Genomic DNA, 26,671 nt, shown 5'->3' on the forward strand with positions numbered 1-26,671 from the left:
TTCATCCAGGCCATCTTATAAATCAGCTTGGGGGAAGGTTTACGTGAATTGGCTGCTTCTGCTCTGAGAAAGGGAGTGTACTTTTCTCAGCCTTCGTCAATGAACATGTGGATGATGTTTTTTCCAAAAAAAAGAAAATTCTTTAACTCTACTTTGGAATATAGGGACACTCTGCTTTAATCATCTTTGACTTTGGTGAAAGGCTTCTTGAATTTCTTGTGCCATTGAGGTAGAAGTGGACAGCACGCATGGCATCCATTGAAGACGTCTCAGGATCTCCCCTACTTCTGTGTCTAACTACCAGTTGACGAAGTGGAGGGATTAGTCTCTTGTTACATGAAACCAGCCAGGGTCCTGCAGAGGCAGCAGCTGTAGACATCTGTGAAACATCGATGATCAGACAATAGGTAATGGCACCTTGCAGATCTTCTGAAGGGGTCCAGGAAACCATCAACCAGAGAAACTCTCTGAAAAAGCCTCTACCATTTTTGAGAAATCCACCCATCAGTGATAGTGTTTGTGAGAGTAGAGTCTGTAATGCAGGGGGACAGGAGATTTCAGAATTTGGTAGGAGGTAGAACTGTCCATAATTTGCCCAACCTGGAAGAAGAGACTTCCTGCCCCTGTCTGATTTTATGAGCTAGCAAGTTGTTCTCCAAGTCATTTGAAATTAATTTTCTTTTAGTTTGGGTTGGTTAACATTCTCTAGAGATTGTTTGGTCACAGGAAGCAAAGCATGTTTTGTTCTGTGTCCTTCTCTGTTATTTAGTGCCCAGGATCTAGGACAAGTCACTTAACCTTCTGAGCCTTGGTTTATTTATCTGTAAAGCTGGGATAATAGTGCCCATCTCAAGGAGCTGTTGTGATGCTTTCCCAAAAGCCACACATGCAGTGTCTGGTCCACAGTCGGCCCAGAAAGTAAGCTAGAGAAAAGAAAATGTTATTAAGAAAATCATAAGGAAAAGAAAATACACTTACAGTACAAAATATGTATTTATTGAAAAAAATCTGTGTGTAAGTGGACTCACACAGTTCAAACCCATGTCGTTCACGGGTCAACTGTGTAAGTATTCTTAATGATGCCATTGTTAATTCTAATAATATACAGTTTTATTTTAAATTGTATTTTTTTAAAAAGTAAATCCAGTCCCATTCTTCACTTTTGACTTACAGTTAAACTGTAAGCAGATGGAAAGCGCTAAACTGTGTAATAAAGAGATTTGTTTTCTGGCTCATTTGCTGTTTAGTTATATGGTAAGTTTTAATTAGTTATGGATAAGTCTGGGCCTCAGTTTTACTCAATAAAGAAAAAAAAAAAAAAAAAAGGACTTCCCTGGTGGCACAGTGGTTAAGAATCCGCCTGCCAATGCAGGGGACACGGGTTTGAGCCCTGGTCCGGGAAGATCCCACATGCCGCGGAGCAACTAAGCCCACGAGCCACAACTACTGAGCCCACATGCTGCAACTACTGAAGCCCGTGTGCCTAGAGCCTGCGCACCACAACGAAGAGTAGCCCCTGCTCGCTGCAACTAGAGAAAGCCCTCACGCAGCAACGAAGACCCAATGCAGCCAAAATAAATAAACAAATAAATAAAATTTTTTAAAGAGTTGCCGATTAGATGGTTTCTAAGATCCCCTTTAGCTTAACATTTCTGTGATTCTGTTTTAAAATCTGGAGAGGTAGAGGGAGGCACACCCAAGATACAATGCTCCAGTTCACCCAGCTGGCCTGTTAGCAGAGCCAGGAAGAGTGCGTGAGAAATCTGGCAGACGGAGATCCATCCGGAGCCGTGGATGTGTCAGCTGTCATCTGACCTGGGGTGTTTCCCCGGGTAGACCCATCACCGCTGCTTTGTATGGCAGAGTCATAAAGAGCAGGCGGCACTTGCCTTCAGGTTGGGTGCTGATTGGGAACCGAGTTTCCATGCATAGAACGGGTCAGCAAGCTTTCTGAGGTACTGGCGGAGCTGGATAGAGGTGGAGGCTGCCGGAGGGAAGGGGCATCTCTCTGCTTCCAGGGGAGGTAGAAGACCCCAAAATACACTGCTCACCTTGCTCCGAGCAGTGACTGCTTGAGCGGTTAGAATCTGCTTGAGCGGTTAGAATGTGCTTGCACCGTTGTGCCTCCTTCGGGACCCCAGTTGGCTAACTCCTCGTTGAGAGTTTTCACCATTCCACCAAACTCACCAGGTAAACTTTGTCCCTGCAGAGAAGCCATTCCCGGTTCTGCAGTTACAGATTTGGGGAATGTAAACATTGAATCGGTTATCTGAAACCTTTTTCGTCCTCAGCCCATAGCAGAGATAGAGCTCCACCTCCTGAGTGATTCATTTTGGATCCTCCACTCCCTGAAGGGACGTGTAAGGGAAAAATCAGCGGATGGCTGTTGTAGTATTTGACACGGAGCCTGAATGTAGGTTGCTAAGTTTTGCTCCAGAATAAATATATCTTGGAAATTCTCATTGCTGGATGGGGGGTCGAGGTAATTTTGGGGTCTCTGCTAGGACTGTCCCATTTGTATGTTTCTGATGGCCTCAGCTGGGCTTGGGAACACCAGTAAGTAGGGAGAAGGCAAAATGGCGGGAATATTTCTTGGTGCCATTCCGGACTGGAGAGATGGGTCAGAGGACTTTGGAAAGAAGGCCGAACAAGGAGAGGATAGTACAGAACAGAAAAACAGAGGGCAGAAGATCTTTTGTGGGTGAATATGGACTTTGGTCAGCTCTTAGTACTGTTTTCTGCCCAGGAGTTCTGTCCCTTCTCCCACTCTGGTTGTAGGGGAGCCGTGCACTCCTCGTAAGCAGGGCGCGGTGGCTGTGAGTGGGGGAGAGTTGTGGCGTCTGCTCTCCTTTGCTGGTGCTTAATGACTTGGAAACTGAAATAACACTCCGCCTGCCTTTCTAGAGACTCCTGGCAGCCTAAATGGAAAACTTGTGTCAAATGAGCAAAAAATCAGGGAGGAAAGGGCCCTTGAGCACCCAGAAACCATTATGTTAAAGTCCTAGCAGATACGCCATGTGCTTCACATCCTGGGAGAGTTCCTAGCGCTTGTAGAGGACGGACTGTGGGGACGCCCTCGAGGGTCACATGCTGCGCCACACACGTCACCTCATTCCCAGTGGCCCCGCAGGGTGGAGCGTTGTTAGGCCCATGTTTTAAGGTTTGAAAAACTGAAGCTCCAGGGGATTAAGTGATGACTTGCTTACTTCTACCCTGCAGGTTAAGTGGAAGAATAGGAATTTTTATTATTAGATCATGTCTGTGCCTTTACAGGCTTAGACTTCTTTGAGAAAAGGACGAAAGCTGTGGGCCCTTAACCTTGAAACACACACACACACACACACCCCTACACTGTCAAGGTGCTCACAAACTGTGGGACTATGACTCTGGACCCCAATTTATGAATCTGTGATTTATTCCTTGTCTCAAAGTTGGGGGTTTTCCCACGTTTTTTTGTTTGTTTGTTTTTATTTTTAACAAATAGGCTTCTGATTTCCTAACCCATAGCAGATTAGATGAGGGAGTGTAGCTGATGGCCTGTCCAAGAGGTAGAAAAATTTAAAACGCAGACACAGGGCCATGTTCCAGGAATGGGCACTCCTAACGGTGTCCTTGGCCAGTGAAAAGTGGTATGACTGTGTTCATTGCATTGTCCTCTGTGTAAAAACACGGACCTTATAATACATTTAAGAGGGAGTCCCATCTTTTAGGATTAATAGAAAGTTGGTACATTTGTGCCTCAGTGTATCCACGGGGAATTGGTTCCAGGACCCTCTGCAGAGACCAAAATCCAAGGACGCTCAAGTCCCTTATATAAAATGTCATAGAACAATGATTACAGTCGGCCCTCTGTATCCGAGGGTTTCGCATCCCTGGAGACAGAGGGCCAGCTGTGCTTTGCTTATCTGGAAAAGGTCACTGGGAGGAGTGCCCCGTGCCTCTGTGATAATGGGATAGCTCTAAATATAGAGTAGGAGGGTGCAGTCCTTCTTTCTCGCATCTTTTTCTGGCTGTCTTCTTCCCTGGGTCACGAGCTCCTGGAGGGCAGGGACCACGTCTCAGTAGTTCAGCTCTGTGTGCCCAGTGCCTCCCCGTCACCCAGCAGTTGACTGAATCAAGTGGAAAGATGGCAGGGGTGTAGTAGCAACCTCTCATTGTGATACAGGGTCAGGTGCTGATCCTGCCACTGACTGTGTAACCCTGCACAGCTTTCTCTGAACCTCATTAGCTGTCTGTAAAATGATGGGGCAGGGCTTAGATAAACTTGAAAAGTATATCCGGACCTAAATTTCTGTGATCTGGCAGATTTTTTTTTTTTTTTTTTGACCCAGAATTTTATTGTGTCAACAACTTGGTTTTCTGTTCTTTCTTTCTTTTTTTTTTTTTTTTTTTTTTTTTGGCCATGCCATGCAGCTTGCGGAATCTTAGTTCCCCGACCAGGGATTGAACCAGGGCCCGTGGTGGTGAAAATGCTGAGTCCTAACCACTGGGCAGCCAGGGAACTCCCCTGGCAGAATTTTTTTTTTAAAGCAGAGACTTGTAAAGTGATTGTTCTCACAGTGCTCAAAATCACATTGACCCAAGGCACTGAATTAATTCACCTTGAAATGGTTAATTTTATGTTGAAGATGACCTTGGCCCAGCTGTGATGATATACAGTGGACCCCAAAAGGTAGAAGGAGGCTTGATCTGCCAAATGGGCTTTCACTGTGGTTTTGATTAACTTGGTATAGGGTTTTGGATTTTCCCATGGGAAGGAAAGTCATCCAAAGGGAACGCTTGTGTTTGTGTTTGGTGAGCCATCAGCCTCCATGTGCTGCTGTCATCGCTGTGTCCCTTCCAGAAGATTCAACCAGAGGGCACTCAGTCAGTGGAAGAAACACTTTTCTTTTTATTAATCCAAACTGTGCAGTTTTCCAGAGTGACCTACAGATGAGTGGTTGGCTGGGCTGGCCTGTGAATCTTCCCCAAATAGCCCCCAGCACAAATTTTTCCTGAGCCACGTGGCAGAAAACAGATTCAACTCTTAAACAAAGCTGCTTGTTGGGTCACAGATTATACAAGACAAACCATGGTTAGATTAGACTCCATAAATTTGTGATAAATCAGCCTGGGCTCCAGTGAAGTTTACCTTTGTGTTGTCTGTGAAGTATTTTCTAAGCCTCTTGGGAATGTAAACGAGTGAAGGTCTTGATGAATTTAAGAACAAACTGTGAAGGCCTTGAAGCTTTGGTTGGTTGTTTATGTATAGACATAAACAACTGATAGACAGATGCTATTAAGTAATGATCTGGGGACTTCCCTGGTGGCGCAGTGGTTAAGAATCTGCCTGCCAATGCACAGGACACGGGATTGATCCCTGGTCCGGGAAGATCCCACATGCCACGGAGTAACTAAGCCCGTGTGCCACAACTACTGAGCCTGCGCTCTAGAGTCTGTGCGCCTAGAGCCCGTGCTCTGCAACAAGAGAAGCCACCGCAATGAGAAGCCCGCGCACCGCAACAAAGAGTAGCCCTGGCTCGCCGCAGCTAGAGAAAGCCCATGCACAGCGATGAAGACCCAACGCAGACAAAAATAAAAATAAATAAATAAATAGATAAATTTATTTTTTAAAAAAAGTACTGATCTGCCTCAGCCAGTCACTAGAGCAGGCCACGTAGGACTTACGCTTGGAAAGCCAAGCAGTTTTGAGTTACTGCTTGTCCTTGAAATTACAAACACTATTTTAAAAGGGCACACACAGACATACACACACCAGTGAGGCTGCAGCATCATCTTCTAGCAGGTGGTCCCCACTGGAAAACTTAGTCATCTCAGACTTCTCGTTTCTAGTCGGTACCCTTGACTTGTCTGTCCTGCCTCTTAAAGTCTTTAACCCTCCCGTCCTCTCCAGCCCTACAGCCAGAGCCCTGGTTGCTGTGGAGGCCCCTCTGCTGACCCTCTTGCCCCCAGTCCCATCTCTGGTCAGACTGCCTCCCCACAGTCACCAGAGGCATCCTTCTGTATCTGTTACTATTGCGTCTAACAAAGTCACTCCAAAACCTAGTGACTTAAGATAACAGTAATCCTCACATTATGCATTTCCAGTGGTTTTGGGGGCCAAAAACTCAGGAGAGCCTTGGCTGTGCGGTTCTGGCCTGGGGTCCCGTGCTGTTGCAGTCAGACAGCTGAGGCTGGAGCAGTGGGGGCCTGGAGCACGGGGCTGGCCGGGCGGCTCACTTGAGAGTCACAGGGTCTCTTCCTGTGGCTTTTTCACCTGGGCTCGGTTGCTCTTCCTTACAGCAAGGCCGCCTCAGGGCAGCTGTTGCGCTGTTTACATCGCTGCTTGGGGCTGCAGGCGTGGGTGTTCACCACGCAAGCTGGAAGACGATGCTCTTTTCTGGCTCAGGAGTGACAGAGGTCAATCCTGCTATTCTGCGTTGATAAGAGCAGTCACAAGACTCTCCCCATTCCAAGGGGAGGGGACGAGGACTCCACCTCGAAGTGGAGGAATGACAGAGTCACATTGTAACGGGGCGAGGGGGTGGGAGAGCTTGCTAAGGCCGGTTTTGGAAACCGTAATCTGCTTCACCTTCTAAGACAGGACAGTATTCCTCTCAGTCCTCTGTGGAAAAATCTTCCGGGGCTCCTAATCCCTTCTGGAGAAGCACATTTTAAAGTTTTAAAGGCCAAACAAGCTGTACCTATAAAGTCGACAAACGCAAGACGGCTGGGAGCAGCGAGGTTGTCCCCAGGCCTGGGAGCTCCGTGGAGCCCGGAGCCTGCTGAGGACACCACTGCCCTCTGAGGGAGGGTTTGGCTGTAACGCAGCCTTGCTGTGGGCCCTGGACCAGGGCCACACCCCACTGCGTTGCCTTCCTCCGAGCGCGCCTCGGCTCTCCTGGCCTCTCCTCGGCTCAGTGCGCCTGCTGCCTCCGTGTCTGCCCGGGGCACCCCTGCCCAGCCCGTGATAACTGGTGCGTGTACCCCCTCTTCTGAGGCATCTTTTGCGGTTCCCTGCACCACTCATATGTACCTTTGCAAAACGTTTTTCATTTTTGTGGATAGGTGTGTTTATTGTATTAAGCTTTTTTGAGTTTATTGCAGGTTGGGACATGTCCTGTTCTCTGCATCCCCACCTGGGGACTGAATAGCTGTTGTTTGGTGATGATTTCCAAATTAGTCTCTGCCTTTTTAGTTCATTGAGTAGGCCAAGTTTCACAGTTATGCAAATTGCTGGCAACACTACCCAGTGTCTGAAAATTCCTTAGTAGATTTTTTAAGCTGTAGTGTTTTATTTGACTTCTTATTCTGAAAAGTTGTTGTACTCTGTATTAACAGTTGTTTTACTTGTTGTAAGGTGATTTTTAAGCAGTTTGTGTGTTTCTTCCAGTCATGTGAATAACGAGCAGAAAGTGAAACATTCCCCAGCTCAGTTTATATTCTGAAAAAACACAAGCCAAAAATCTAAACCGACACCTTGAAGCCTCACCAGCTTAAAGCAGGGGAACTGTCCCCTCCATAGTCTGACATCCTAATAAGGACTCATCTTCTGTCTTTTTCTGTATAGATTTTGGCTACACCATAAGTTCCTGGAGACAGGGACTTCGTTATGTTAACCATTCAGCATCAAAAACAGTGCTTGTTACCTAGGAAACCCTCAAATAATTATTGAATGACTAATTCAATGGGCAGAGAATTATGGAGAGTGAAGTGAAATGGTCACTCTTTTTTTTTTTCCCCCCCCTAAATTTTATTTATTTATTTATTTGGCTTCATCGGGTCTTAGTTGCGGCAGGTGGGATCTTTCGTTGCAGCGCCCGGGCTCTTCGTTGCGGTGCGCGGGCTTCTCTCTGGTTGTGGCGTGCGAGCTCCAGAGCGCATGGGCTCAGTAGTTGCAGCATGTGAGCTCTCTAGTTGAGACACGCGAGCTCAGTAGTTGTGGCACGACGGCTTAGTTGCCCCGCGGCATGTGGGGTCTTAGTTCCCCGACCAGGGATTGAACCCTCGTCCTCTACATTGGGAGGTGGATTCTTAACCACTGGACCACCAGGGAAGTACATCATTCTTTTACTATTTACCTTTCAACTTGGAAAACGCCACCCATGGAAGGTGGAACTGGGAAAGCTCGTTTTATGAGGGAAGTGTCTAGGATCAGTTAGGGTTTCAAAGGAGCCATCACATGGAGAGCCCTTGGTCATGGGGTGACAGTATACAAAATAATGGAAAGCCGGGAAATCCTAGGAATATAATTGATACATGAAGAAGTGCACATCAGTGTATTGTGAGCTATTCCTCATCTCTGCAGCTTCTATGTCCCATTGTGCTAGACATCACACTTGCCTCATATGATCATATGCCTCACATGATATGCTCTTTTGTGGATGGTTCCTTGAGGGTCAGGACTAGGTTTCATTCACTGGGCCTGCTTCAGGGTGGGGCCAATGGCCGGCACTCAAGGCTTGGTTGTTGAATTGAAACCTAGTTGTTGGCCTGGAGGGGGCCGTTGAAGGGCAGGGTGTGTGTGGTGGGTGCATCTGCGCTTAGACTGGGATACAGTGCGCAGCCCACTAGAAGGAGTCTTAGAGGGCCCCTCCCCCAAATCCCAGACCATGAGGTTAAGTGAGCAGACTAGCTCTCACAGACATCCAGTGACAGGGCAAACTTTGGACTCTGAGCTCCTAATTCCCAATTTCTGTCCTTGTTTGCTCTTGTTTGTATTATTTTCTATTACCTTTAAAAAATATTAAGTGAAGTGAAACCGTGACAGTGAAACAGAGAGCTCAGAAATAAACCCATGCATATATGATCAATTAATTTATGACAGAGGAGCCAAGAATATACAATGGGGAAAGGATAGTCTCTTCAATAAATGGTGTTGGGAAAATTGGACAGCCACATGCAAAAGAATGAAACTGGACCCCAGTCTTACACAATACACAGATATCAACTCAAAAATATTTAGATCCTTGATAACTATAAAGGAACATATTAACATATATTAAGTTTAAGCATCATGATATTATGAACATCCTTGAATCCATTATTCTGTGCAAGACTTAGATGAATATCAACTTTCGTCTTCCCCTAGTGGCTTCTTCCCTTATAACTATTCTTCTCACTCTTCTGAATTTTGTATTTAACATTCTCTTGTCTTGGCTAATAAGAAAGAAAGCCTTGCTATATTGGTTTAAAATACATACATACACACACACTCACAGTGTGCGTGTGTGTGTGTGTGTATCTAAATAACAGTTCAGTATTGCTGGGTTTTGAGCATCCTAGGTAGTCCCCTTGGACTTGCTTCCCCTCCCCCACCATCATTCTGTTTCTGGGGCCACTCATGTTGTTGTACGTAGCTGTGGACCATCCATGTTTTCTTCATTCTCTTGTGCTATTTCCCGTTTGGGACCCTCAGGATTTGGGATGACCCCCCCACACCCCCCCCAAGCCAAGGGCTCCAGTTAACAAGCTGTCATTAAGCTTTCCCATGTTGCTTGGCTTATGGGAAGCTTTTAGTCATTTTCTAATTTAATGCTAGTTAGACATCCTTAGCCTTAGAAATTTGTAGTGAATATTTCCTATTAAGATTGTTGGGATTAATGCAAAATACAAGTTAGACCATTTTGCAGTAGTATTTTAGTGCTTTCAACTCAATCCAGTCAGAGGACTGTCCAGAAGGAAGCCTTTATGCTACCGGCACCCTTGGGGGGTGTGGCTGTGGTCAGCGTATTGGGGTTGGGGGCATGTGAACAGGCTTCTTGGAAGGGTTAAAATAGTGTCTTCTCATGTTGACCTTCTCTGGACAAGTTATGACTTTCCTTTTCCTAGATAATACACTATACTCAGTTTCTAGTTAATCCCTTCTGAACATCCCACTGTGTTCTGGATTAAAGATTCAGTGTAGCTAGGCTTATATCTGAAATTTTTTTCTAGTTCTCAGGAGTATTGTTAATATCCAGTTGAGACAGTTTCCAAAGACCAGCCGTTTTTAGGGTTACAGGTAGTCTGTGAGTTAGAATTGTATGTAAAATGTTCTGTGCCGTTTTTTGGGGCCTCATCTTTGACCAGAGTCTGGGAGTCTGTAGTCCCCAAAACAATCCTTTTAAACCAAGGTTTCTCCAGCTTGGCTCTGCTGACATTTGAGGCCAGGTTGTTGGGGTCTGTCCTGTACATCGCAGATGTTTTGAAGCATCCCTGGCCCCTACCCATTAGATGCCAGTAGCTGCCTTTCCAGACAGTGATGACAACCGAAAACGTCCCCATACATTCCACATGTTCCTGCGGGTTGGTGGGGAGGGCAAAATCAATCCCAGTTGAGAAACACTAATTCACACCTTGGAAAAAAAGAAAAATGACCTGATTTTTTTTAAAGCAGTCTTAGGTTCAAAGCAAAATTGAGCAGAAGGTACAGAGATTTCCCATATACTCTGTGCCCCCCACACATGCATAGTCTCTCCCACTATCAGCATCCCCTACAAGAGTTACAATTGATGAATCTACATTCACATGTCATAATCACTCAAAATCCATAGTTTTCATTAGGGTTCGCTCTTGGTGTTGTACATTCTATGGGTTTGGACAAATTTAAAATGACACATACCCACCATTATATATAGTATTATATAGTGTAGTTTCACTGCCCTAAAAATCCTCTGTGCTGTGCCTACTCTCATCCCTCTCTCCCTTTCATCCCCTGGCAACCACTGATTTTGTTACTGTCTCTATAGTTTTGTCTTTTCCAGAATGTCACATAGCTGGACTCATATAGAGTATGTAGCCTTTTCAGATTGGTTTCTTTCACTTAGTGGTAGACATTTAAGCTTCCTCCACATCTTTTCATGGTTTGATAACATTCCCTTGTCTGGATGCACCACAGTTTCTTTATCCATTCACTTACTGAAGGCATCTTGACTGTTTCCAAGTTTTGGCAGTTATGAATAAAGCTGCCATAAACTGTTGTGGGCAGGTTTTTGTGTGGACATTAGTTTTCCTCCTTCCTCCCTCCCTCCCTCCCTCCCTCCCTTCCTCCCTTCCATCCATCCTTCCTTCCTCTGCACCGGGTCTTAATTGCGGCATGCGAACTCTTAGTTACGGCATGTGGGATCTAGTTCCCTGACCAGGGATCGAACCCAGGCGCCCTGCATTGGGAGCGTGGAGTCTTAGCCACTGGCCACCAGGGAAGTTCCTGGACATTAGTTTTCAACTACTCTGGATAAACACCAAGGAGCGTGATTGCTGGATTGTGTGGTAGAAGTATGCTTAGTTTTGTAAGAAACTGCCAAACCGTCTTTGGAAGTGGCTGTGCCATTTTGCATCCCACCAGAGTTACTGTAGCACCACCTGCTTTTCAGCTTTTGGCGTTAACAGAATTCTGGATTTCATTCATTCTAATAGATGTGTAATGGCACCCCATTTTAATTTGTATTTCTCTCATGACGTGATGTTGAGTGTCTTTTCATGTGCTTATTTGCCATCTGTATATCTTCTTTGGCGAGATGTCTGTTAAGGTCTTTGGCCCATTAGTTTACACCTTTTAAGTAGTTTGACTTGAATCATTTAGGGTTTTCTCTTCTTGCACGGCCAAGGGAGCACATAGCTGTTTACGGAGTTTGAATACCTAGCTCCAGATGAGAGCAACAGGAAAGATTTCTGGGTTGGGTCGAGTGGGGCAAATGTTATAAAATACTTACATTTTAAAAATTAAAACACATGTTTGCACACATACACAGAAAACACTCCCAGTCAAATGCATACTACTACTGCGTATTAAACAATTCACAGGTATTAATCAAATCATTCCAACAACCCTGTGAAGTAGATGCTATCCCCATTTTATGGATTATTGATCTTAAAAATAAAACAGCCAGTTATTTTACCAGTAAAATGGATTTATTCAGGAATTGCAGAGAATTGCAATTCAGGGACGGAATAGCAAAGACTATAGGCAAGTCCAGAAAACAAAGGAGAGGAACATTACTTTATAGAGAAAAACGAAGTTGGGGTGGGGGTGGTTGCTTAGAAGGAATGTCCATCAGAGGAAGGCGAGAGTTCAGGGTGGTGATGGCTTCCCATTGCCTGGGCTCGCTGCTGGATAAGGAGAAATCTTCTTTCCTCCTGCTGGCAATACAAGGTCCCTCTCTTCCTGTTGGGGTGTGTAATTGATGCCTAGTGCTGGTGCTCGAGAGCTCCCCCTTCTGGCCTCCTGACTCCATTTTAAATGTGGTTTCCTTTTTTCGGTTTCACAGGATAAATAGAGGTTCCTGGAGGTTAAGAAATTTGCCCAAGGTCCTAAGTTAATGAATGGCAGAACAGAGCACTGAATATAAGTCTCTCTAGTGTCAAATCAGTTTATCTGTGTTCTTGACCCTAGAAGTGGTGTTAAAATGTCTTCCCATGTCAGCTGGCCAGACCCATGTCCCCGTGGCCTTGGCTGGCATAGAAGGCACGGCACAAGTAGGGAATACCTGGTTGCTAGAATGTTTCACTAAGCAAAACAAGTGCTGTAAGGTTTCTGGAGTGTGTGTGTGTTTCTTTGCAGGGTATAGCCAGTTTGTTGTGTGTCCCAGAATAAATTGTCACTGATAACCATCTTGAGCAGGGGACAGGTTTTTTGTTTTTGTTTTCTTTTCCAAAAACAGCCTGCTGTATATGCCACATCGATTACCTGGGAGTGAAACTGCTTCCAGTTAACTTATGTGTTATGTGTTACGTCTCTGGTGTATACAAAGTGGGTCCTTGCGTCCCACAGCCTGTTTGTGGTTGACGTACCTTGAAGTGCAGATGGTTGGATTCAAAGGTTATATTTCATTACCACCAAATGTGGCATTTCCAGGATTACCTTGTATACTTTATAAAGATTCTTAAGCGTGTTGATTTAGGGCTTTCAAAAGTCCTGAGATTGGTCTGAGCAGAGCAGATTCAGGATACAAATCAGATAGTGCCTCTGGTTGGTTGTGTTGGGGGCTCCACCTGCCTTACTTGCACTTCTTAGCGTTGCATGCAGTGGTCTTCATCATTTTCCTGGGCCCACCTTTCCCACCTTATTTCTGGTTGCTCCTCTTGAGCCTCTGGCCTTCCTTCTGTGTTACAGCCCACTGTACACTGAATCAATACTTTGCACCCTACCAGACTCTCTACCGGTCTCACCCGCACTCAGTTCCTTCCTTCCTCTCTCCATTACTTATTGCATGTTTATGGTGACTGGCACGTGGTGGCTCTCAGTAAATATCTGCAGCATGAATATTAAATGAAGAGATCATTGTGAGAAAGAGAGCAGTCTTTATCCTCCAGGGCCCCTGCGGCAGCACTGACCCCGATTTACGCACTTGTTGTTCACTTTGCCAGCGAGAGCGAGCTCTCGACTGTAGGTGTTTCAGGTCTTGGTCTGTTTTGCCAGGGCCTGGCACCTGGGAAGATGGGCCCAGCCTCAGTAGAATGACTGAAGCACTTAAACGTTTGTGCGCATCTTGCCGCTTGTTCTTTGCCTGGCTTTGTCCCTGGCTTGGAGCTCATCAAGGAACGTGGCCAGGTGACATTTCCTGACGTTCATGTCCAGGTTACAGCAAAGAACAGTGCCTAACCTGCTCCTCGAGCCTGCTCACTGCAGAACCACTTGGGAGTTAATACATCTGCTGGTCTGGAGAGCTGCTGAAGGAAGTTGGTGAGGCTTTGAGACGTGGACTGAGCAAGGCAGCTTTCCAAACTCTCCAGCCCGCTTCCACATGCTTGACTGTTTTCTGGATGCCTCCACTTGAGACAGACACTGCCATCCGGGAGGGACTGGCTAGTCTCCCCCCAGGAGCCATGCCAGAGGGCCCACTGCAGACCTCTTTGGTCTCAGGGTACCTGGGCAAGCTGCAGCTGCCGGAATGCTTTTGAAAAGGGGGTTTTTGGTGTTTCTACTGGCAAAATGACTCAGACACTCCTGTTTCTCCTTTGACAGAGTGATCAGCAGCTGGACTGTGCCTTGGACTTGATGAGGCGCCTGCCTCCACAGCAAATCGAGAAAAACCTCAGCGACCTGATAGACCTGGTATGTGCCTTGTTCATATGGTTTTATTTGGGGCTGGGGCTCGTACTAGATTGCTTTTGTGTACCCTTTTCCACACACAATTCAGATCACACAAGAAACCTCCTCTGTCTCCAACTAGACACCACCACTGGGTTATGAGATTCCTCCAGAGAGGAGATGGGTTTCCTACGATTGTCATTCTTTCAGTGCCACCTATGTAAATCAAGCCCAAGATAGGAGCTCTAAAGTTGATACTACCTGTCCCTTTCCCCCAGCTGCCTTCTTTTCACTTTTAGAAGCTTACCTTTAGGCCTAGGGAAGAAGAGGCCACACATATCCAGCAGGTGTTCAGCAGGGCCTGGTTCCAGGCTTTACTAGTCTCTTTGCCATTGTGGAAGTTTCTCCAGCCAAAGCAGTACAAAAATCTAGCCTCTCAAATGCCTTGGTGACTTCACTTCTATCTTGAAATGGCATAAAACACAAAAATGGGCTTTTTAAGAGCTCATCACATCTGTTTTTTAAAATATTTATTTGTTTATTCATGCATATATATGGAATGATTGGTCTCAAAATGATGCCAGAGATTAACTGGCACCATAATGTTATTTGAAAATGTTCAGAGTATTCAAAAACACCTATAAAGCTATGGTAAATAATGAAAAGAAGTAAAATAAAATCAGGCCCCAAGAGCCAGCCGAGTTAGTAGATCATTTGGCCGGTGAGTTCTGGCTCCAGGTCGGAACCTGAGCCCTCCCAGGTCGTCCTCTGTTCTTTTCACTGTGTCCCCCATCTTCTTGGATGTAATTATCAATTGCCAACCATTGCTCATCAACTAGATATCTTTTAAAGTAGTAGCTTGAAAACTTGTTCATGTGCTGTAGTGATACATTTAGTTTCGTTGTATTCATTCAAAACAGTTTCACTAGGGGAAAATGTTACTGTAGGAGACTCATGTCATTCACAGATAAGACTCTCCGCAGCAGTCTGCAAGGTCCACTGTGCAACTATTTGTGTATTTATAGAGACACAGACTCCCAATGAGAGGCAGCTCTGTGAACAGAGTCGAGCCTGTGGATGGAGTTGTGAACTTGCTTGCTTTTCCATGTAATAATTCAGGAAATGAGCCGGAGGAGGTTTCTCAAGGTAAATAGCCCTGATGAGAAAGCCAGCTACAGGTGCTTGTGATGGAAGCACTGAAGCTATCTGCCCAGCCGTTTTAGATGACTGTTAAAGAACAGAATGCTGAATTGTGATGCGAGCGAATCCACCAAATGCTCGGAATCGCCAGGGGGTGGGATGCCACACCCAGAGCCCGGGGGGGGGGGGGGGGGGGGGGGCGACGTAGATGGCTGAAGTGGCCTTGATGTAAAGAAGAGGTCTGGCCGCCAGGCCCTTTGCTCCTGTCACTTCTTGCCCTGTGGGGTCTGATTCTCTATGGTTTGTTCTCAGATTTTTCTGGGGGTGCCGTACATACATTTGGAGTTTTACGTGAAAGATCCTAATTTTTAAACATTGGCTCAAACATTGGATGGTCGTGTGAAATGTGAGTCAGAGAAACAGTCTCTGTTGGGAAATGATGGAATATAAAGTTGGATGGGTAGGAGGTATCCTTGGAAGTCGGCAGGAGGGCTTGGATTTGATGTGGAATTGTTGCCGTCAGCCCACGTCCTGCACTTTGGACACGGCGTGTTGTGCTAAGCGGTTTTCCTTGCGTGGCCTCATTTAACTCTCAGCAATCCTGTCAGGTAGCACCGCAAGACGCAGCCTGGGAAGTGCGGTGTGGCTTGTTTTTCTTGGTTGGAGAGTTTTGGTTGAGCAAATGCGGAAGTGGGTGGGCAGAAGCCGTGGGTAGGATCAGGCCCCTAACCTGGTCAGCTGCAGAGGCTGATGCTGCTTTCCCACTGAGCACGACAGTGTGCCCGGCTGCGTTTAAATTTAGTTTGCCAATTTAGTTATTACTGTATTTTAGAAATAGACCAAGAATAGAAGTAAGAGATGAGCAAATTTTTCTCGGTAGAGTCTTCTTGGTGTTTCACAGGCTATTTTGTTCTTATGGCAACTGAAGTGTTTTCCTGTAGCTGTGTCGCTTCTCTGTGACTCGCTCGTCACTGTTGCAGGGATGTGTGTGTAGCTACTTCTGTGGAAACCTGGTCAGCTGGTATACCAATTGCTGTCTATACCAATTTTACTTGGGCTCAGCAGGGAAATTACAGCATTGATGGTGAATGAAAGAGCCGTGTCAAGAGCCGTCCTTCACCTTGGCCAGATAATACTGGGTGAGAGAATCGTCCTGAGGGTTTAGTTTGCAGGAGGACACTTAGACCCAGGTTGACGTCCCGCACTGTATCTGTCCCTGATGTGCGATGTGTAGTATGTGACATCCCAGAGATTACTGTCAGAGTGCGCTGTTTTCCCACTTGTAACGTTGTCATCTGTAGAATGTGACTGGAGAGGGGATGGAGGCAGATGTAGGTTGTGGGGTCGACAGCTCCCATTTGTTGAACACCTGCTATGTTCTCTGGACTGAGCTGGATGCTGCTGTTTGTGTTATTTATCATTTCATCTAGTTTTCACAGTACCCCTCTAATGCACGTAAGACCACTACACCTTTATTGGATGCTGTAGACTCTGAGGAAGAAGCAGGGTGGTACTCTGGCCAACCAAGCAGCACCGGGAATCCTCCTGCCGGGATAACTGCTGGGTACCTTTAGGTCGAATCACTTACACTCAGAGCAACAGATTAAATATGGTGTGTCTCCCTCATCTGTCTTGTCTTTCCTGTTTGGGGGGAAAATGTTAAATAATTTAATTCATTTCTAATCTGAAATATTTAAAACATCGATGTATTATGGAAAATAATTTAAAGTTCACATAATTAAAAGAAAACCAGAGACTTGAAAGACGTTCCCTCCTTTGAGCCGGGCCACTCAGACTGCGCAGTTCGCTCTGGTCCGCTGCTTCCTGGAGGGCTGGGGAGGCACCGACTTCCCCTCGCCAGGTTGTGCGGGACCCGCCTTGGTCCCCATCTACCTCCAAAGGCTGAGCAAGAGGCCATGATGGATTCCCATCGTCCAGGATGGGCTGGGGAGTTGGTATTCTCATTAATTTTTTAATTTGAAGTATGATGAGTGTCGAAATGGAAGTGGAGCCTGACTTTTCACTGAATTAGGGTCTGGTAAGGCGTGGCCTCTTTAAAACTATATTGACATGCTTCTAAAAGCCACTTGAGGCCCCTGCTGTGCACTGTAATGCATAAGGAGCATTTGCGTTGGTTTTGTAGTCCTGGAAATTACTCCTTTGAATGTTTTTCTTTCATCACTGCTGTTTTTCTTCCATTTTCCCTGGGAATGACTGATTTTCGTTTTGTTCTGTTTTTTGTTGCTGTTTCTTTTTAACTGGATTTGCAAAATTCCTCCATTCCTGTAAGAGTCAGTTCGTGCAGAGTGTACTGCTGTGGCTCTGAAGTCCACTTGTAGTTTTAGTTCCTTCCCAAAGCTGTAATTTTAGAAAACTCGCCCTGTCACGGGTCTCCTAGAAGCAGTGCATCCGGGCCTTTGTTCCGTGTAATCTGGGATCAGTCAGACGTTTTCAGAGCCGCTAATGCGCTGGCCCTGGTGCACAGCACTGCCGTCACTCCTCCCATGCTCACCTGCCGTAAGTAATGACGGGGAGGTGGAGGTGGTTTTCACGCAAAGTCTCCCATTCTGAGACTGACAAGAATGTCTGGATTTGCCAGCAAACCCCATGAAGGGACCGGCCTCGCTTAGACGTCGGCGCCAGAGAAAATGTGGGGAACTTATCCGGTCCACCAGTGGTCCAATTACAGGGGAGTATTAAAGAGAAATGCGGCGTATGCTTGGCAGCTAGGCCGAGGCAGCCCGATTTATCGTGCCAGATCGGTTTTCTTTTCTCTTTCGTCTTTCCACTGTCAGAGCTTTTGCTGCTTGGGATTATGATGCGTGCTCTGATTGGTGGGAAATGACCTTCCTTTGCAGATGGCCAGAACATCATTTTATTACATATTAATCCCATTGTGCTAGAGTGAAGCCAGCCGAAATCCGTTGTTAAGCTGTTTCAGAAATACCCACAGGTCCATGTGGGCCAAGAATCATATGACGTTAAGATGCTCCCTCGGCTTCCTAAACTTTGACCTTCTATGGCTTTACTCTGCACACTGGCAGCAAGAGCCAAAACTTCTCCGCTGGGGTGTATTTTCAGCCCTGCGCTGAGGAAGGAGTTTGTTTCTGCAAATTGGCACCCAGCAGGCCGCCGTCCTTTGCCTTTTTAAGAGCAAACCAAAAATAGACCTAAATCTGTTTAACCAAGTGGAAAAGTCTTTGCTTGCAAACGTTGGTCACTTCATTTTTTAATTCCTTCTGTCTACTTTGCTTATAGCCCCCCGAAGATCCAGCTCTTGGGCATCCCCCAACGGGAGGGAAAGCACCCAGGCCATCCCGCCAGGCCTGTGGGTTAGAGGTGGAAGAGCCATCCTGATGGCTGTGACCAGAGAGTTGAGAACTTGATCGGTTTTCATTTCAGCATAGTTCTTTTTAGCAACCAGAATTGCCCTCCAGAAATAGAAAGGGCCAGCCTCGGCAGTGCCAGTACTTTGAACAGCTCGCAGAAACTGTCCACCTGTAGGTAGTAGGTCCGCAGGGAGATTACCACTTGACAGACTAGAAGGCTGGCGTGCACGGGGCGCACCTAGACGTGGGGGATCCTGAACCAGTGAGTGGAGACCTCCAGCTGGTGCTGCCAAGACCTGCTCCCTGTGCGGGAAGCAGCCCGTGGAGCCAGGCTCACACACCTTTGTGACTGAAATTGAGGCTGATGTTATTATTTAACAGTCATTAATATCATTGATTATCTATCTCATCTCTGCTAAGCATTGTTAGTTTCCAGTCCCTAACAGCTGAACCTGGGAAATCTGGAACTGATTTTCCCAGTGATAGCTGTGTGGAGTAAAACTCACAACTCAAACTCAGTTCTGTCCCCAGAGGATGAAGATGTGCTGGGCCTGGGGACCTTAAGGCCAGACGTGATCTGGTTCATCTGTGGTCAAGAGGGACCAGGCCCGTGTTTTCTTCTTGCCTGGCTTCCCAGTTACCGTCATTGTTTAAAATAGTCTCGTACCAGCATGTTTTCCTCCTTTGTTTCAAAGACAGCATTTAAAATGTCTTTTTTCTGAAGAGGTCTAGACTAAACAGGTGAAAAGTGAGTGGATTCAGTCAACGTTTACTGAGCACCTCCTATGACTCCGACACAGTGCTTGACCCGGGAAGAAGTGCAGCCTTTCTTCCTCGTCTTCTCTTCCACAGGGAAAAAAAATGCAGGGATCCTAGAGCTTGATCCGTGATAAAAATGACCTTGGCTGGGTCCTCTCAGCCCTTGGGTCTGGACCAGCTAATCAGCTCTGAGGACAGCTGTCAAGAGCTGCAGAACTGAGTTATTCTTCCTACAAGCATTTAACATCTCCCTGTGCCAGACACCATTCTGGGTGCCAGGGGTACGAGATGAAAGGCTTGGCTCCACAGAGCTGACGTTTAGTGGGGAATTCAGGCAAGATTTTCTGGAAGGTGGAAGGCTTGGCCACGCCAGCTTTGCACGCTGTATCTCCCTCACAGATCACAGCAGGCACGATTATTTGTCTTCACTTCTGCGTAGAAGTAGTCTCGGCTCTCCGGTGAGTTTCGCCCTCCCTTCTGTCTCCTTGCTGGCCACCTTCCCCCTGGCCTCTTACTGTTTCTCAGATTCTTTTCCCAAAGCATTCCTGACAAAGTATTCCTGACAAGAGCAAACACTTACCTTTGGAGTTTTGAGGGCAAAGCCAAAAGTGGCTGCCTCTAGCAGAGAATTTTATGTTTTGTCTTTTAAAAAAAGAATTGCATTCCAGTTCATAACATGCCCACATGCAAGACATTTTAACATAAAAAGAACGCTTTCTTCACCGAAGCCTCGAGTCCAGTTGGCACTCCAGAAAGTAGGGCACTCCATCCCCACACCCTGGTGCCCTGGGACCTCGTTGGAGATGCTCAGCCGGGCTTTGTGACCGGGCCTGCCCACAGTGTTTCGTTTCCCTGCTGTCGGCCCCTGGGAGCCGAGGGGAGAGGGGCTCCCGACCCTGGGGCCAGGGCTCTGTAGGCCCGCCAGGCCCAGGCGAGCAGGGGGCCTTCGCTGGCACCTGGGCAAGTTCCCTGTGGGTTTCTGTTGGAGGTGGGAGCGCTTGGCTTCCACTCTTGCATTTGTGGTGGGGTCTACAGGGAAGTTTTCTCCCCCAGGCCAGATGTTGTCTCTGGAGCAGGCGTAGGGGAATGGACGGAGTAGTCGGTAATTATGCAGGGACCCCTGAAAACGGTCTGTCACACTGATGTTTCTGAGCTCGTTCTGAGCTTTCCTACAGGCGACTGTGCTGCAGTTACGGTTTTACAGGGCCAGAAAGCATTCCAGCCAAGGGCCCCCAGCAGTATTTTAATGAACTCCATTCCTTGGAACGTTGTGGTGAGCCTTTTCACGCAAACGTTTTGCTCTTTGAATGGACTGCAGCTGTAGTGACTGAAGCAAGGCGCAGGGAGAAAGCGGACCCCGGACTCAGGGTGCTGGACCGGCCCTCTGTTCCCCACCCAGGGTGTCTCTGCGGAGGGAGGTGGCCTTTCACGACCCCAGCCTGTTGCTGAGGCGAGGACTCTGCCACCTGATGGTGATTTATGTCAAGGTGGAGCTAGGCAGCCCTTCTAAACTAGGACTAAATGTCGTGATTTGCTTAGAAAGAGGAAATGGGGCTTCCTGGGGGGCCCTCACCCGACCCCCCCCATAGATATGGCCGGAAGTTATTTGAAATTCTGCTGAGTTCTGTTATATGCAGGATAATAGACCCTCATTTGATCCAGTTAAGGAGGACGTGGATTGCCTCCTGACCATGCAGTCCAGACCTGTTAAAACTTGAAACCGAGTGAATAAAGGAGAAGAGTACAGGGTCATTTGCTTTCTTGTGTGTGTGTGTTCCTCGGGGAGCAGAGGCGGCTTTGCTCCCGGAGACTGTCCTGAGCACTCTAGAACAGTCGAGGCAGATTACCCACTATGGCTGCGGGCTTGAAATTCTCCAGAGCTAGGTAATTTGAAAATTAGTTGTCTCCCATCCCCTTTAATGTCAGCCACCCAGTAGTATGCTTTTGTTATTTTTCATAGGATATTATAGAGTTCAAAATAAAAATTATTTTTTGTTGGGTCTCAGATTTAGAATTTGCTTCTCCCCTCTTTTCATTCTTCATAAAATCTTTTTCACTGGATGACATAGGAAAATAAATTGCTTTCATGGAGATCCATCAAATGTCAGAAGCACTGATATATATGGGCTTCGTTATTAATACATTTCATCCATTACCTTGTTTAATCTCCACGACCGCTCTGTGAAGCGAGTGGCGGGGGGAGGGTCCCCTTTTATAGATGAAACTGAGAATGTCCCGGCACCCCATGAGTCCCATACCTGATCTGTGACCGAGAGGAGAGTCTTGTCCGTTGAATTGCTGTCTTTAAAAATGAAAACATTACAGTATGTCATTTCTCATAGGTCCTGCTAGGGCCAGACTGTCTTCTAAGGTGAAACTATAAAAGACATTTGTGATGGGGGCAGGGTGGGCACCGTGGAACTTGTTAGGTACCTCAGGAAAAAAGACGTGTAGAATCTCTCTTCTATCTCTCCTGCTATGAAGACCTTTTAGAGTCTGATGAGCAAAGGAGCAGCTGTGCCGAGGTGACTACCCCCCACCCCCCAAAACACACACACACACACACACACACACACACACACACGGTGTGCACTGTGTGTGTTGGGGGGTGGCCTGCTCCTTACAAAAGCATGTTGCCCAAACCCAAGTAGTATGTCCCTATCTCTTCTTTCAGTTAATTAAGCCAATCTAAAAATTTTAGGAAAAGCAAGTTCTTGCACTGCAGGATCTAAAGGGATGGGTCAGGAAAGTGACTGCTTTTAAATCGAATGTACCAAAGTCAGCATACACACCAGCATAAACCGGTTAGAATATATAAGGTGCCAGGGGATGGGAGGGCAAGATGCCACTTGTAACAGCAGAACAACATGCCACCTAGGAATAGGCTTCCCACAAGGCAAGTCGGCCAGGCGTGAAGAGCCTGCACAGGTCGGAAGTAAGGGCAGAGCGGATGCGGTCCGAGAGCTCGGAAACAGGCCCCGGGGTGTAAGAACTTAGGGTGTATTACAAGTGATGGTCACGGTGCACTGCGAGGAAAGAATTGATTCTTCAAGAAAATTGCTGGAACAGCTAATAGTTTTGAAGGAAAACAAGTTGAATATCTATTGCACGGCATGTACTCATACTCCTGATGGATTAAGGAACTAATATTAAACGAACATGAAAGAATCAGAGGGAAAACGTCAATAACGTTTGATGTTGAGGTGAGGGGAGGCCTTTATAAGGCATAGAAGCTAATGCCGACGTGATGGCTTTGAAATATGCAAATTTAACTTAAAAGTTTAATCAAAAAAAAGTTAAAAGGCAAAGAACAAACTGTGAAAAATACTTGTAGCCTCTGGCCAAGAATGTATCTCCTTATATCTTCAGAAAACACCTTCTGAGGTTGTTGCTGTCCTCCGTCCCTACTAGGCGGAAGCAACAGCAGGGGCTTCGGCCACTTGTCCAAGGTCACCAGGTAGTGGTGGAGGAGCCAAGCTGTGAACCCAAGCAGCCCAGGGCCCTCAGCCGCTGTGCGCCGTTGCCTCCACTAATGAGAAAAGTAGGAATACTGTGTGGGACAGAGCAAGATGCACAGGGGAGGCCGTGCAAAGGCCTAATCCGCAAACAAAACAAGATAGGCTGGCTGGGAGAGTCTCCTTCACTGCTGACCCCTGTTTCTGCTCAGTGGATGGATTTTATTTCCTCCTGGAGGCAACTTACACTTTTCCCGACTTTCATGAAATTGGTCAGCTCACCTTGGTGTTGAGCCTCTTGAGGAACAAAGACAGCGAACAATTGAGGAAACGTGGCGCATTCTCAGTACCTTCTAGGAGCTTCTCCTCCAGCTTGTCATGTTAAAGGTTCTGAGAAGTCCTGCAGTTAGCAAAGGAAAAGGGAGAAAAGAACCCGTTTTCATTTAACTCAGCATTTCTCTAGCTCACTTTCATGAAATCCACTTTGGAAAACACTGGTTTCCTGGAAAGGTTCATAACCTACACATCAGATGACCTGGATTCTAGATCCTTTTGGGCAATGGTCCTAAGTGTGATGTTTAAATTTTCATAACTGTTTGGTAAAGTGTCATGGAAAGAAACATAGCTTTTCTTTTTGCTTTTTTCAAATAGAGAACTAATTCCTTCAATAGGAGAGAGAACACGCTGCGTACATTAAGCAAGTCTTATTGGAAGCCAGGAGGCCTGGGTTGTGGCCTTGGGTGCCACCAGCTTGCTCTGTGACCAGCAGGTCTCTCTGGGTCTCCGGCTCCTCCTCTGTGAAGTGAGGGCCGGATGGTCTCAGGCTCAGAATCTGAGTTCTGTTGCCCAGCACTAAAAGAACATCACCATGGATACCCTTGTGTCGATGTCACTACTTTCAGGATCCCCTTTTGCTGGCAGAAGAGGCATCTATTTCCCTTGGGTCTGTGAGAACATAACCTGCCCCGAAGGGTAACTCTGGGGAGAAAGGCAAGCAGGTGGGGCCCCTGGCACACACCCCTCCCCAACCCCTCCGGTCAGGCAGAGCGAGGCGGACCCGACTTGAATCCCTCCTCGGCCGCCTTCCAGCTTTGAGAGGCAGGTCACCTCGCCTCCCAGAGTTGCCTCCAGTACACAAGATTGGCATAAGAAACCTGCGTTCCTGGGGCAGTCGTGAGGGCTTGGGACTGCGTATGAAGTGCTAACGTGTGCAGGAAAGACAGATGCTTAAAAAAATGCTCACTGGTGCTTTTACTACCTTCACTGGCTTCCTAGGACCTGTTTGCTAACCCCCGGGTTCTGCCTGCCTGGGGGCTGTGCCCTGACGTTCCGAGCAGCCTTCCTGGCTGTTTTCACAGGTGGGCACAGCCCCGGCTTTGACTTGCGTGGGGGTGGGGTGTTATGACCCAGCGCACAAGTGTAAGGACTTGATTGGTTTCACCCGGAAGGGAGGCGGTGACAGGGCCTTCCACCGAGGCATTTTAGATGGGCTTGAACACCCGCCGCTCCCTCACCCGCCACCTTTCCTGAGTTCTCAAGTTGGGATCCCTACACGGAAAGCTGGGAAACGCCGTTGCCCGGCACCCCAAAGCCACCCCAGAGCCAGTGGAGCGGGCCAGAGTCAGACCGTGGCTGACGGGTTTCGTGACTAGTAACAAGGCCCGTCATTCCACAGAGGTGGGGGTAATGTGAGAGCACACTTCTTGGTCTGCCCTGGCGGGGCGTGGGCTCCCTGGATGGTGTGGGTCTCTTCCACTCCCCTTGCTCATTGCTTGGGCGGCCACTCTTCTCACTGCTCCAGGCAGTTGGATGGTCTTACGAGGTGGAGAGGGGTTTTAAGGTTGATCTCAATGTCCAAGGACAAGCCAGCTGACATTGTCACCTCCCAGGTCATTTGACCTCATGACCTTCACTCCAGCCATCCAGGGGTGCCACCCAGGTACCCACCTGTATATCATCCCGTACAGGCCAGCTGCGAGCTCTGAGTCCCCAGGATCCCTTTCTCTATTATCCAGTGTCGTGCTTTCTCATGCCTTCACTTGCATTCACTTTACACTTGCACCTTATCAAGACTGCTCATTTCTTGTCCCTGGCTTGAACCCCCGTCTCTAATTTTTATCCTCCTCCTCCCCGCTGCCAGTGTAACCCCCAGGCACCCCTTTTCTCCAGCTGGAGAACCCCCAAGTCCACACCTGAGGGTCTTTCACAGTCAGCCGGCAGTGGTCCTCTATTCCATGGTTTTTGTCCCCTCTTGAGCCTCTCCTGAGTCTGCTTCTCGTGGTGGGGAAGCTATTTTAGCATCTCACCTGCTCTTGCCTGTTCATACCCCCGATGCATGTGCCACCAGCCAAGGAGTGGAAGTTTGGGGGGTGGGCTGGAAGCAGAGTGCCCGTTTATTTTGCACTCTCCTTCAAAACAGATTGGTTATTTAATGGTTCCCTTCTCCCCGTCCCCTCCTCTCCCCCTTACCCCGCCATTTGCCAGGTTAAAGCAGCCTGTTTTCGTATACTTGGAGATCAAGCTTCTGTAAAATTCTTGGTTAGGTGTTTTTAGGGCAACTCTTAGACTGAGACCGGACGGCCGACACGTCTGCTAAGGAGCAGTGGGATGTGACTCAGCTGAACGCCTTGCGGTCTGAAGCCCCAGCCCAACTCTGCTCTCGTCTTCATCACATCTTAGCTGTGTGTCCTCGGAGCCTTGACTTCCCCGTCTAGGAGGTGGGCCTGACGACCCTGACCTCGAAAACTAGAGATCGTGTATGTAAAGCTTTAGCGTAGTACCTGGCTTAGAGGGGCTGCACGGAGTTCTGAGGTCGCATCAGATTTGCACAAGTGCAGTGTGGTCAGTGTGCAAATGAATAAAAACCGTGCTGGTCTCCTGGCTTTAATTGATAACCATCAGATGCCAGAGACTGTTCTAGACGCTTTATACATTTACCACAAGGTTAGTCTTCTATAGCCCCATTTTACAGATGAAGAAACTGAGAAACTTAATGAGTTGGTCAGAGCCTCACAGCTGATTAGTAAGTAGCAGCGTCAGGGTCTCCAGGCCCATCCAGTCAGAATCCTGCCCTTCTCCTGCCTGCTGGCTCTGCCCACAGCTCCCCCAGGAACAGCTTTCTCCTTGTCACTGCAGGTCACCAGCGGATGGCTGGCTCTGAATGCAGATATTGTCACAGTAATTAGCACCAGCAAGACGCTGTTCAGTCTTCAATAGAGTGTAGCTTTCCCCTTCCCACGTTGAAAGGGCGTCCTGTTCAGGTGTCCGTGGTTTAAGCCGAGATCCTGACGGAGACGGAAGCATCCACAATAATGCTCACATGGTCCCCACCTCCAGGCAGCGGCTGCCACCACCCAGCGGCACCACCGTCCCTGTTTTTTTGTTGTTGTTGGGGGATTGGAGGCGGGGGAGGCTTCCCATTGCTCGCATAAAGGAGTAAGAGCTTCTGAAAGGGTGCAGGGGTGAAGGATGATTCCGCCCTCCTCCATTTTTGGGTCAGTGGCCCTCATCAGGCCGGACACTTTTTATTCATTAGTCGGACGGTTCACGGTTGCCCCTTTGCCACATCTGTTGCTGCCTTCCTGGGCCCATCGCACTCACAATTAAGGTTGATTAGAGACCCTGTCAATCACAACATGCACAGAACCTGCCTGTGAGAGGCCTCACGAAGGGGCCGTCCAGCCTGTGGCCCCCCTTTGCACATGATTACCGACCAAACTGGATGTTTGGTGAGCAGAAGAGGTATGAATGGGACTTGTGACACTCCAGACTTTCGGGTCCTTGCGGGCCTGTTACCTTCTATGTAATCGAAACCTTCAAGCTAAGAGCAGAATTGATGTTAGAGATGGTGGTGGTAGGAGTTATGTCAGATGGAGGCTTTGGAACAAGTATTTGACAGCAGGCTACTCAGAGGAGAGATTCGAAGCCAAATACAGAAGAGATTTAATTATCGTTAATCTCCCTGTCCCCTCTATCTGGAATGTACAGGCACACTTAAT

The 26,671-nt window shown here is 47.5% G+C and overlaps 1 protein-coding gene across 2 annotated transcripts in view; it reads left to right on the forward strand.

Moving 5' to 3' along the window:
- CAPZB (capping actin protein of muscle Z-line subunit beta) overlaps nucleotides 1-26,671 on the forward strand; it is a 136,432-nt gene that overhangs the window by 48,895 nt on the left and 60,866 nt on the right. For both annotated transcript variants that reach the window (XM_061184835.1, XM_061184836.1), the window contains exon 2: nucleotides 13,925-14,014. In XM_061184835.1, the coding sequence (XP_061040818.1) occupies nucleotides 13,925-14,014 (90 nt within the window). The remainder of the gene's footprint in view (nucleotides 1-13,924; nucleotides 14,015-26,671) is intronic.

This window comes from Eubalaena glacialis, chromosome 3 (assembly GCF_028564815.1).
Source record: "Eubalaena glacialis isolate mEubGla1 chromosome 3, mEubGla1.1.hap2.+ XY, whole genome shotgun sequence".
In the NCBI taxonomy this organism is placed as follows: domain Eukaryota; kingdom Metazoa; phylum Chordata; class Mammalia; order Artiodactyla; family Balaenidae; genus Eubalaena; species Eubalaena glacialis.